Source organism: Atheta coriaria, unplaced genomic scaffold (assembly GCF_025399875.1).
Source record: "Atheta coriaria isolate IRGN ID8LTWV9N9 unplaced genomic scaffold, Caltech_Dcor_3.1 hic_scaffold_2_pilon, whole genome shotgun sequence".
In the NCBI taxonomy this organism is placed as follows: Eukaryota; Metazoa; Arthropoda; class Insecta; order Coleoptera; family Staphylinidae; genus Dalotia; species Dalotia coriaria.
In genome coordinates, this window is record NW_027045444.1 from 2,836,535 (window position 1) to 2,850,498 (window position 13,964).

Below are 13,964 nucleotides of genomic sequence, written 5' to 3' on the forward strand. Positions count from 1 at the left end.
GTTTATTGTATTGTTGCGCCGTTGTTTATTACGTATGCGCGCGTGCACTTTTATTGAGAGGCGGCGATGCGCCGCCGCCGCGCGCGGAGAAAAGCCAAAATGTATAAAATTCCGACGATTTACGGCGATATCGGGCACGCCGGCTCGCTCGTAAATAACGCCGACGTCAGCGAAGCGTTCGACCGCCACCCCCTGACATATATACCGTGTGTTTGAATAATAATCAAAAAATTTATGATAATTTTTTTTGTTTGTTTGAGTAAAAAGCTTGAATATTTCGTGAAACACTTGGTGGATTTTATTGTTTAAAACATTATATGAAAGATAATTTTTAGGTCTATAAACTAGTTTTTGTTTGGTTAATTTATTTAAATTATTATAAAAGTTATTAACAATTAAATTTTTTTTTGGGAAATGAAAAAATCTTTTTGGCATTTTGACATCAAATATCTCTGATACTAATACAGTTATTACATCATGTCATACGTCAAACGAAAGCTGATTTCATCCCCTATAAAACACTCCACGGTTGTAAATTGACACCTACCCCCATCGTGAGTTACAACCCTTTAAGTGAAATATTCACGTTTTGATTGATTCGAACACTCGGTGCGCGGATACACTATGCAGACGCAACGCAATGAGTATATACAGGGTTCATGATTAAATTGTGATATATTGGGTGCGAGGGGGCGGCAGGCGAGGGCGCGATGCGGCCGTGTAGAACGCCGAAGCGGCGAGGGCAATTCGCGCTCCCCCTTGATGATGCTCGCGCGTGTATTTACCACCTTCGCGAGCCGCCGCATCACCGCCGCCGCCGCCCCGTAGGTAACGCGCAGCACGTAGCGCACAAATTGCCAAAATGGGAATTGTCAGAGAGCTGTCGGACGCATTACGTCCGCGGACTGCGAAACAAATTAACACTATTTTTCTACACACACACATACACATAGAGATAGCAGTCATCTGCCGCCCCCCTGGCATCCAGACACATTATGTCAATCACAATCAGAGATATTTTTTCATGTGGGTGTGTTGTTTTATTTCATGCGAAATTATGAGCCTCGTCGGAGTGTTTCTAACGCGCCCGCAAGTACCCTAATAACCTTTAGGGCAACCCCTGGGAGGCGGCTGCGGCGGCATGATTATACCCTCGTTTCGGGGCAACACGCACGCACAATATGCATATTTCCGCGCGCGCGCCCGCTGAAAGAATTGAAAACTCCGCAGCAGCGGTGGTGGATGAAAACATGCAAATGCGGAGGCGGCTGGCGGCGGATGCGTGAATTTTAACTCGCTCGTAAAAGGGGCGGCGAGCGCAAGGCATCAAACAACATGCCGAAACGCATCGGGGGCATCAGTTTGGCGGTTAATAAACGTTGGCGGCCGTAAAACAAACCGTTGCGGAAACTACACATTTATACAGGGTCATACAAGAAAAAACTATATTATTATATTATTATTTGAAAGTCGGATAAATTTAGGGTTGTTTTGTTTAAATTTGAGAGAAAAATAATAAAATGGCTAGGAATTATAAACATTTAAAAGTTGAGGTTAAATTTTTAGAGAAAAAAATATTTTGTAATTTTGAGTGAAAATTAAAGTCACTTCCGGTTAAGATAAATAATAGTCTTATACATCAAATCAAAGGGTAATTAATGCACTTTCTAGTTATGAAAAGATAAATTAATTATTTTGTTGCAATCAAAAGTTATCGATGTTGTAACATAACTTTACATTTTTGTAAATTTTCTGTTTTTCAAAAATAATTTCTAAGTTTAAGTACAGATTAAAGTCACTTCCGGTTAAGTTAATCATACATATTATACATCAAATTAAAGCTTATTTAATCCCCTTCCAAAATATAAAAACCTCAATCAAATATTTTATACCAATCCAAAGTTATCATTATTTTTATAAAAAAAATTCTCAAAAATAATTTTTCGTTTCTCTTGTGTTTCCAGCACCCTGTAGACGGAAATTTCGAAAATGCGAGTGCGTTGCCTGCGTTGGCGGCGGCGGCACGCTCGGCTACAAGTTTCTGGTAAGTGGTAAAGTCTAAAGGTATTCAAACTTCAAAGGGCGGGCGGTCCGCCCGGCGAAATCCCGCACTTTCGGGCGGTGGCAGAGCCGCGCGGCAACGGCGGCGGCAGCGGTGGCGAGAGAGGGTAGAGAAACCGGTCCCTCGGGGCATTAAGAAAATCGATACGGAACGCCGCCGACCGCGGCGCCACCGTCGCCATTGCCGCCCTTCGGCGCACCAACGCGCAAAATAAATACACGCGCACGAATTCTCTCCACACATTTCCACACAGTGTTCAACTTCATTCGAGAGAAGCAGTAGAAACAAAAATGCAATTCGAAGGCAAATGAATGCAAGAGTTGGGTTGATAAGGGGTGCAGGGGGGCAGGCGCCGGCATGGCAACACACGACACACAGGAAATAACAATTAAAACAATCGCCTCGTTTAATTCATTCGCGCGCGCGGCGATAAAATTCAATTGCGCATTCATTATTAATTGTGTTCTGAATATAAATGCATTCGTATTATCAAAATATCCTCCGACGGAATATATGATTATTATTTGACTGACCTTTTACGCTGTGTATACACACTTAAATTTATTTAAATTTTATTGATAGCAGGTGATATTTGTGGAATTGGAACTCCGCGTTTTTATTAATTTTTGGTTGAATAACAAGGCCAACAGCATTGTTTGACGTGTCATTCTAAAGTTTGATTAATGCACTTTCCACTTGGGCACACCGCGCATTGTGTGCTCTGACAGCTGATCAAAAGCGAACAATTAAAACTTCGATGAAATTATAATCGAATCGCTATTATAAAAATTGATTTGTGGTTTTATGTCGGTTGAAGGACGCGATTATTTTTTGTTTGGTTTGAGGTGAATTTAATCGCAGTTGTAATCGGTGTACATTATGGTGTAATGGAGCAAATGAAAGCTTATTTAATGCACTTTTTAATTGTCAAGTGGGTGATTGAATATTTTTAGGAGTTTATGAGTTATTTCGGTTTAAAAAATACTTTACAAAAAAATATTGAAATATTTTTAGTTTTGGATGTGTGAACTTTGAGTATAGATTTAAGTCACTTCCGGAATGAATTTCCGGTCATGTTATACATCAAACTACAGCTAGTTTAATCCCCTATCAAATCATGAAATCCCCAATCAATTATTTCAACCCATTCACGACTTATCGCAGTTTTAATATAATATCACCCTAAAACATACTTTATTGAAATCGATAAAATACCACTTTTACTTTTTATTGTTTTGTTTTTATGCCAAGATTTAAGTCACTTCCGGTTGGAATTTTAAATAATTTTATACATTAAAGTAAAGCTGAGTTAATACCCTATTCTATTGGTATAAACACCACCAAAATATTTCATCCCCTTTGTGAGTTATCGTAATTTAAAGAACATTATAACATAGGAAAGTTTTTTACTAGTTTTTGATGTACTAACATTGAGGCCATATTTCCGCCACTTCCGGTGGTAATAATTATTAATGTTATACATAAAACTAAAGCCCAATTAATACCCTATCAAATACTAAAAACCCCAATCAAATATTTCAACCACTTTAAAAGTTATCACACTTTTAACAATGACAACAAAATTATTTACTTAATAAAAATGTTTAAGTCATTTTTTAAGTCAAATTATAAGTCACTTCTAAATTAAGTATCGCCTAATGTTGCACATCAAATCAAAGCTTATTTAATACCCTCCCTAATGACAAAATCCCCAATAAAATATTTCAACCCCTTCAGGAGTTATCACCCTTTTACAAAAAATACACCACCATAATTCCTCATTTTTTTCTTTATTCCTCCAAAAAATCTTTGACGTAAGAAGAATAATTTCCTCTCGTTATAACCTGACGCTGTACCAGCTACCTGCGCGCACAAAGTGACGTTGTGTGTCTAATCAAGCCGAAAATAAGAAATAAAACGCAACGGTGAAAAAAAGTTTGATTGTACACACGTACACACAACGAACGCATCATCTCGCATTTGATGAAAATAAATTTGAAGAAGACTCGAGGAAAAAAACGCGCGATCGGCGTTCGCGCTCATTAGTGCTTAGTTTTACGGTCGGTTTTATCTCTCCTCCGAGAAGCAACACTCGGAGGAATCCTTCATAGTGGCTTTCGGACGGCCGGACGACGAGTTAAAGCGTTAAACGCAACAAATAAAAACAAGATGATTTTGAGCAGCCAGAAGAAAAGCTCGCGAGAGTGCGCGCGCGCGCCCGCACAACTAGCAGAGCTAGCGGAAATCTTCGGCTCTGCGGAGTCTTGGACGATTCGAGAGAGTAACGGCATCTCGAATCAAACACGCCGCGCGCCGAAGAAGTCGAAGAACGCGCGCGTTCACAGACTTTACCGTACAGAAGCGCACTACTTATTTATCTTTGACATTTCGTAAGATTCTCACAAAAAGCAGGGGCAATTCAGTGACGAATTCAACGAAGTTAATTATATCGTAATTATATTCGGTCGTTCGAAAGGTAGATGTGGTATAATGGTGAATGTTATAAACAAAGCATTTTTAATCTTGGTTTATTGCATTCTTGGTGGATTTAGGACGAAAAATGTGTTCAAAGGTGTGGCGCAACAGCAAATGACAGAATATTTTTGTTTAATTGCTTGTAACTTTTAAACTAGTAGAGGGATGGTGTTTATTTTGGGGTTATGTGAAAGAGGGTTAATTTTGCTTTCTAATGATATACTGAGTGATATAATTATTTAGTAGTTTCTTTGTTAAATTTGATAACAAAAATGAAGATGAAATATTTGGGAAAAATTTTGATTTTTTTCGTTAAACACTCAGTAACTTCTAAACTATTTGTTGTATTAGATTGAAATTAATGTTAAATGAAAGAAGGTGAGTTAGGCTTTCATGTGATATACTGGGTGATGCAATTATTTATTTATTTCTGTGTCAAATTTGATAACAAAAAACGTCAAAAATTTTTTAAAAAACTTTAAAATTTACTTTTTTATTTAACACCCTGTAACTTTTAAAATATTTGTTATAATATATCGAGTGTTACGTCATATGAAAGACGATAAACTCAGCTTTAAAATAATATACCGTGTGATACAATAATTTATCTCCTTCATAGCTAAATTTTACATCAAAGTAAAAAATGCATTTAATTGCAAAAAAATTACATTTTTTATAAAACACCCTGTAATTCAAAAACTAATTGTTACTATAAATTGAACTTTATTTCATCTGAGACAATATAAACTAAACTATAAAATGCCACCATAGAAATTCCAACATTCCATTCGTTTCTTTATCAAATCCACAAACAAAGAAGAACTTGTTCTTATTTTTCTTCTCACTGCGCGCAAAGATAATTTTTTGCGAAATTTGCATTTTGTGCGTGTTACCACAAGAAAAATTCCTCCTCGCGTGCATTTTTTGCGCTCCTGCATAGATATTATTGGCCGCATGTGATATTTTTTGCGGCACGCCGCGTCATTAGTAATTAACGCAGTTTGCGACATGCGAACGTCGATAATTACGATGCCGAACACGTGGGAACGAAGATGGATGGCAATGGCTGCGTAAGTAGTGCTTAGAAGTCGACACGAGAGGATAAGGAAGGAAATTGGAGGATGTGCTTGCAGTCGAAAGAAACATTCACAGGATAGTGGCGTAGATGCGCCTAATTAGGCAGAATTAAATGTCATTTGAATAATTTACATCCAGAGGGAGATTTTATTTGAATTTTTTCCATTTTTCTGCTATTACGCGGTTTTCAGTTGAGTTTTTTAAGGATTATAAGTTGGTTTGCTATTAATATTCTAATTAGCTGAGTGTCATTTTTATGATAAGTTTACACGCTTTGAAATGACATCAATTATGTAATTTTAAAGTAATTAGACGGCAAGTTATAGCGGGAGGATTAAAATTGTTTGATGACAGAATTTCTATAGAAGTAATTGGATTATTGAAACACTCAGAATAAAAATTTAAAGGTAGATTTAATATCTTTCATTTGACACTAATTGCAGTGTTGGGTAACAATTATTAAAAAAGTTACAGGGTGTCGAAGTGAAAATTACGCAAAATACATAAAATTATTGAAAAAAGTTATTGTTTTAAACTTTAAACTTAAATTTTCGTATAAGGAAAGACTATAATTCAACATTGCAGTATATTATTTGATAGCTGAGTTTATTATCTTTCATATGACATAAATTTTAAGATAAAATAACAATAATTTAAGTAGTTATAGGGTGTTTAGTTAAAAAAATGCAAAATTTCTAGCAAAATTTGATTTTTTGTTTAATTTCAAGTTAAACAATGAAGTTGATAACTAATTTGAACACCCTATATATCATTTCCAAGCTAATTGTATGCCCTTTCAAGTAATATCAACCCCTGAATATAATATTCCTATTATTATAAGAGATACAGAGTGTTAAACAGAAATTTTCTAAAAATTTTACACAAAAACGTTGAATTTTGAACTTTAGTATCAAATTTGATGTAAAAGCGAAGAGGTGATGGTAACACCCAGTATATAATTTGAAAGCTGAGTTTATTATCTTTCATGTGACATAAATTTTATAGTATTATCACATTTATTGCAAATGTTACAGAGTATTAAACTCAAATTTTCTAAAAATGTGCACAAAAATTGCGAATTTTGAACTTTGATCTTAAATTTGATATAAAACCGGACAAGTTATAATAACACACAGTATATAATATGAAAGCTGAGTTTATTATCTTTCATTTGAAAATAATTTTAAATAATAATAACATTTATTGCAAAACATACAGACTGTTTAATAAAAAAAATGCAAAATTTTAAAGAAAATTCATTTTTTTCTTTAAATTCAAATTTGATAAGGAAACAGATAAATAATGATAACAACAAATACGTCAATTCATAGCTAATTACACCCTCTTTCAACTGACACATCCCCCAATTCACAACATCTAATACTTTAAAAGTTACAGCGACTTAAAATTGAAACTTATTCTAAATTCCCATCTTTGTGAGTACGAGTACGAGTATACTACTGATACTAAATAGCTGCATCATGCGAAATTAAATATCTCCGCTCGTCTCGTATTTCTCATGATCATTTTTATCTCCTCTCGCGAAGATTGTCTTCCACGGATTTGTCCAGCTCGCGCGCGATTAAATGCGAATTAAAATCCGCTCTCGTCAAACATCAAACAGATATTAGAACGGCGCGCAGTTGTGTCCGATCGTAAAAGTTTTTGTTTTTAATGGCCGCATTAACGAACGCGCCCGTGAGAGTCGTCGCCCGATACGGGCATATCCACCATTCCCCGCCTCGGCGCAAAACGTTACTTTAACATAAAATCGCGATTTAATTAAAACACGAAAAATTACGCCGAGAACATAATTAAGACGACGACGCTCATTAAGAATGAGAGCTGTGCGTTTGCGTGTCGCTCAAGGCCTCTCCTCACTCACTGCTACTGCTCGCTTGGTCCGTAGTGGAAGAGACGACAGGAATAACAACAAAAAAATCTTATTATATTCGTAATAAAATCAAAACAAACGCTTTTGCGTCCAGTTGAAGAAACGAGATGGGAATTAGAATAATCGCCGCGATCGGAGGCGAACTTGTTGAGTCGCGCCGGGGCCGGTTTCCACTTTTTCGAGGGATTAATTAATTAATTATGACCAAATTATCATGTAAATTGCGTCCGCATTTAAATGAGACATCGAGAATTCGTAGAAAATTAAATTCGCGTCGAACGTTGTAAGAGACGAGAAAACGGAAAACATTAGGCATTTTATTTCAATTTACACGCTGTAACTTTTAGAATAATTAGGGTAGGATCATAAAATTCGTGTCACTTGAGAGTAGATAAACTTGTCTTTTAAATTATATCAAGAGTTTTTATGATATTTATGTGTTTTGTTGATAAAATTAAGTTTAAAGTCAAAAATAGGAAATTTTAGTGCAAAAAAAATGCATAATTTTATTAAATACTCTGTAATTAATACAATAATTGTTGTTATAAATTGAGTTTGGTATTAAATGAAAGCTGATAAAATTATGTTTGAAGTAATATATAGGGTGAAGTCAATTTTCAGCTCCTTTGTTGTTAAATTTAAGAACAAAGTCGAGAAAGATTAATTTTTGTTCAAAAATTGCAAAAGTGAAATAAACACCCTGTAACTTTTTGAATAATTATCTTAGGACATTAATTTTGGACTTAAATGAAAGCTTATAAAATTATCTTTCAAATGACATACAGAGTTACGCTATTTTTAAATTATTTCATTGCTAAATTTAACAACAAAGTCAAAAAAACAGTAGTATAGTAAAACATATTGCATTTTTTCATTAAACACTCTGTAACTTTTGCAATAATTGTTATTATTTATTGAATATGGTATCATCTGAAAGAGGATAAACTCAGCTTTAAAATTATATACTGCATGTTACAATTACCCAATCGCAACCTTTATTTATTCAACATTTTAAGTTTATTAAACTTAAAATCCAAAATTTTTAAACTTTTGACTTTAAACTCAAAAAAATCCATCAAATAATTATATTCATACTATATTTCTATTGAAATATAAAACCTTCATTAATTACCTAATAAAAACCACTTCAACAATAAAAATCCAATAATATTTACACCCTTAAATTAATTTTTCAAAAAATAAAATCAATTTTCTTACCTTGTTCGGCAATAGTCGTACTCGATGCGCAGCACGCCACCAGCGCGCCGAACAGCGTCCAGCTCGTCGTGAAGGCCATCATTCCGCTTTCTCCGGCGCGTCTTCGGCGACACGGGGCGGCGGCGCGGAGGGTCTGCGGGGGGATTGCGAGGGGGATGGCGCAGGGGGGCAATTAGTGCGCAGTCTTCCACTTGATCCACCTCATTCCTGCCCGCCGTCGTTGTCGTCGTCGTCGCCTCGTTTCCTGTGTCGCTTTTGTGCGCCGCCTGCAAAAAACCGAATGGAAAAAATTTATTATGCGCCGTATTCACACGCGCGTGGGCTGATGCGACGCGATGTGCGATGAAATGAGCTTTGATGGGCATCGGGTTACACACACTGCGCACCAGAAAAAAACAAACATACACGCAGGTGAACGCAAACACCTTGTATAGTTTTCAATTTCCAGAGGAGTTAAGCGTGGGTAATTTCTGCGCCTTGGGAAATAAAAATTTCGAGCTTTTTGCGCGTAAAACTCGATAAAATATCAAGCTTTAGACGTTGTGTGTTTTGCATAAGCTTTAAGCTTTAAACCGTCTCGCAAGTAAGCAAAAAAGGGGTGCGTTTACTCTTTACGTGTGTATGTTTTACGTCTCCCTGTGTGTGTGTATGCGACAGTTCGGAAAGGGATTATTTTTCAAGTGCGCGCTCCGCCATTGAGCATTCAACGCGATTAGGCTACTCCGGTGCGTACGCACAAATAAAGCTCACGCACTGAAACAGCAGGCGGCATGCAAGGGTTGAAAACGATGGAAATATGAACGCATACACGCAGCATGACGGCGGAATTAGCCCCGGCCCCGGCAGGCGGTTGTCGTGCGAAATTAAATGAAGGCAATCACTGCGTGCTGAATGTGGACCGGCGCGGCTCGCATTCAACGCGTGCTTTATGCACGAAAATTGGCTTCTTACGACTGAAAAAGCTCTGAAGTGCCAGGCGAATTAGCATTACTCGAAAAGTTTTTAATCTTTGTCTTTAGATGGTGATTATGGCGGGATAATGCATGTTTCATTGGGTATGATGGGGATTATCTTGTAGGGAATTTTGGTGGGTTTCAAGGGAGTGGTTTTTGATTGTGTGGAAGGTCTAGTTTGGGAGTTATTTGGTTTTTAAGTAAGAAAATTAAAAGTGGAATTTGTTTGTTTAAAAAAAATAATTTTTGACTTTAACTTCGAAAATATCTTGGTAATTATAGGAATATTTTATCACTCTGTATATCATTGCAAAGGAATTTTATCAGCTTTATATTGATATCAAATTATATAAATCTGATGAACGCAATAAAGAATTACAAGGTGTTTAGTAAAATATTGCGCCTAATTTTACTTTTTGCTTAATTTGCGAATAATTTTTGATTTTAAACATGAAAAATGTCAAGAAATTTTACAATATATTTATCTCTCTGTATATTCATCTTAAAGATAATTTTATCAGCTTTAAGATGATATCAAAATATGTAACTTTGAACGGCCCATTAAAAAGATACAAGGTGTTTAGTAAAAATAAACATGTTTAATTTGACCAATGCTCAAATATAAACTATTTTTTGACTTTAAACACGAAAAAGTCTAAGATATTTATATAATTCTTCAACACCCAGTATATAATATTAAAGAGAATTTTATCACCTACAAAATGATACCAAAATTATTAAATTTGATGCACGCATCAAAGAATTACAAGGTGTTTAATAAAAAGTTGATTTTTCTCAAATTATATCGAATAATTTAAACTTTCAACTTTAAACGTTAATAACATAAACAAATCTTGTAACAAATACAACATCCCATATATTATTTGAAAGATAATTTTATCAGCTATAAACTGACCTCATTTAAATTAATTTTCATAAAAGCTTTGACAATATACAGCGTGTTAAACAAAAAAATCAAATTTTACTTAATTTTTAATTTTTGTTTCAGAATTAACAACATCTTCTTGTGAGTTCTTGGTAAGTCTTTAAACACCTCTTCAATCCCATTCTTCTTAACTTAACTTAACTTAAGACACACACATCAAGTATGTTTTACTATCCTCTCGCTCTTATTTTAATTGCAAGTGTACCCGACATGGCAATTTTTATTCCTCGCATCTCCCGTTAGATGCTAGATTTTTACTTTTATCGTCTCTCACAAGCGCGCAATCGAACGAATTCGCTTCGCGAGCGAGCGCCAACTTTGTTTATTTACGCGGCGCGTTTGTTTAAACCGAGCGAGCTTTTAATCCGCGCGGCCTCATAAAACGCGCGCGCCCGATATAGTGATAAAGCGATAAAAGGACGCGCAACAAAGTTGTAAAAACGTCGATCAGTCTTAATTTTACGATCGCACATCGTTCAAAACAAGAAACGCAGAGAGACAAGAGAGCTGAGACTCGCCAGAGCTGATTAATCATGGACATTGAACTGAAGAACTAAATTTAGCAAAGGAAGGAAAGGAAAAAGCGCAGAGATTTATTACTTATTGGTTCATTTAACGACATTTAAAGTTGAATTAAGTGCTTGGGTAATTAACTATTAAAAAACCTACGCGAAAATTTAGGTTTTTAGTGAGAAAAATCACTTGTTTTGTTACTGCGTGGGTAAAACGTGACTTTAAACACGCGAAATCTTAGTAAATCGGGTTTTGAGTGTATAAAATCACAAATTTTATAATTCAGTGCGTAAAAAGTGATTTTAAACACGCAAAATTTGACTAAATCTTGTGGTTAGGTTTTAAAATGACTTATTTTGTCACTGAGTGCGTAAAAATTGACTTTAAACACGCCAAATTTTACTAAATCGTGAATTTAATGTGTAAAATCACTTATTTTGACAGTGCGTGTACTAAAATTGACTTTAAACACGTCAATTTTTTCTAAATCGTGAATTAAGTGCGTAAAATTACATATTTTGACATTACTAGTACAAACATTGACTTTAAACACGCCAAAATTTAGTAAATCTTATATTCAGGGTATAAAATCAATTATTTTGTCACTCCGTGCGTAAAAAGTGACTTTAAACCCGTTTTTATTTTAAAAAATGCGAAAAAACTAATTTAATCATATTTTCCTAGCAAAAAATGTAATTTTCACATTCGACAATACAAAATCACGTTTTATTGTTTCTTCCACAAAAAATAATTAATTTTATTCATAATTAAAGATGTCCACACCTCTATTACATTCCGAATTAGCATAATACGATGAAGTATGCCATTGCAAAAGTGCATTCATTGTTTAATGCGAACATAAAAAGCGAATGATAGAAACGCATCGCCGCGTTGCGCAATCGCGTGTACTCATTTGTTTATGTTTACCGCTTATCGCGATAGTTTATGGTTTATTGTTTATTGTCTCTAAACAGATTTTCCCAATATCTCTGCCTCTTGAGACGCAACTTGAGCGAAAGGCATGGAATACTCGTATGTGTTTTATATTTTTACTTTCACTTTCAACGCCAATAAGCGGTTGATTTATTGATGTTACACTAACACTCGGTGTGATAAATTAAAGATCATTTAGTTATTAGTGAAATGACACCTGTTTTGTGGTTTTAAGGTGAATGGTTTAGATTTGAGAGGGTTTTGAAGTAAAAATTGGTTTTATGCAACTGGAGTTGATGATTTTTGTTGTGTTGCATAAAGAAGTATTTCACGAGAAAATTTTGAGTTTGTGGGGTATAAATGTTTTTGAATTTTTAAATTCTATCAATAAATACGTGAGATATTTGATTTTTAAGTTTAAAGTGACATTTGTATAGGTGGCGCTGTTATACCTGTCAAAACTGTCACTTTAAACTTTAAAATATCATAAAACACATAATAATCAACCGATTTTAATGATTTTTTCTCGTAATTTCTTTAAATAATTTTCTACAAAACACAAAATACAAATCTTTAACCTAAAAAAATTCCCCTGCATACAAATGTACTTATAACAACCTACTACATGGAATTTAATGCAAGTATTGCACAACAAATGTCTTAAGTTAAGTAAACTAAATAATCTACTTAAGTAACTCGCAAAGAATTCGAATTAAAAGTGAAATCTAGCATACGCTACACTCGACAAACAAGAAAAACAAATTGAGTGCAAGTTGCACTCTACGTGCGCAACACTTGACTTATCTCTCCGCTAAACGAATTAAAATCGCACCACCGCGGGCATTTTGCCGCAACGACGACGATGCAGGTTTGCTCCAAGTTGTCAATGACGCATCGAGCAGCGCGCGGTGAAAGAATGAGAGCAAAATCTTACTTAAGCCATATGACTTATTTTATATTTATTGATTTGATCCGCTACTTATTTAGCTCGAATTGGTCGAATTCCACGCATGCGCGAACTGCTTTTCAATGAAGCATTCTATTTTGTGCCAAGGCGATTGCAACAAAACGACAAACGCGGCCAGCGCACCGCCTCATTCGTTTTTAATTTCACACTGATCACTTTTATCTATCTCTCTATACATGCGCAAGACACACAATGCATAATAACTGACTTCGGTTAAGTCAAGTTGAGTTACTTACTTAGGTAATCGCTTTTGTTGCGGCTGCCGGCGCGCGACCTTACGGCTATCACGCGCGAGATTAATTCGCTTTTAATTAGTTAATCAATGCACTTTCATTTGCCAGTGTTGAGCGGTTGAATGCGACCGTTGAGTGGGAATAAGTGTAATCAATCAATTGATATTGATATATTTTTTAAGTGATGCTGACTGACTGGGACTGGGATTTAATTATGTTTACTTATATCGGCGGCGAGTTGTACGCGTAGAGTGATTATATTATTACTTTAACCGCTGAGTGAGACGAATTTTATTTATAGTTCACTTGTAAAGACCGCGGACTTCCGGTTTAAAAATATACTGGTAGGAAAATGACTTAAGGCAAGTCAACTGAGACAAGTTAAGCCTTTCAGGGTGATTCTTGGAAGAAAACAATGATGAATAACGTTTGAATTTTTCAATTTCGTGCAGAAATACGCGAGATATTTGATTTTTAAGTTTTGAGGTGACAGTTGTATAGGTGGCGCTCTTATAACTGTCAAAAGTGTCTGAAAAACTTTAAATCTGTGCAAATCAAGTAAATATTAATCGATTTTAATGATTTTTTTGTTGTATTGTATAAATTTCAATATATTTTCGGTGGTTTATAAATTATTCGTATTTTTTAGTCGAAGTGATGACTTAAGTCAAGTAAAATCACTTAAGTCAAGTT

At 35.2% G+C, this 13,964-nt stretch overlaps 2 protein-coding genes across 2 annotated transcripts in view; one reads left to right on the forward strand and one right to left on the reverse strand.

Moving 5' to 3' along the window:
* IntS2 (integrator complex subunit 2) overlaps window positions 1–13,964 on the forward strand; it is a 60,487-nt gene that overhangs the window by 17,043 nt on the left and 29,480 nt on the right. Inside the window, 2 exon segments of the mRNA XM_065316963.1 lie at window positions 1,965–2,044; window positions 10,689–10,717. The gene's annotated coding sequence lies outside the window, so the exon portion shown is untranslated.
* Eph (Eph receptor tyrosine kinase) overlaps window positions 1–13,964 on the reverse strand; it is a 48,515-nt gene that overhangs the window by 16,376 nt on the left and 18,175 nt on the right. Inside the window, 1 exon segment of the mRNA XM_065316964.1 lies at window positions 8,727–8,992. Within this exon segment, the coding sequence (XP_065173036.1) occupies window positions 8,727–8,808 (82 nt within the window). The 5' untranslated portion in view covers window positions 8,809–8,992.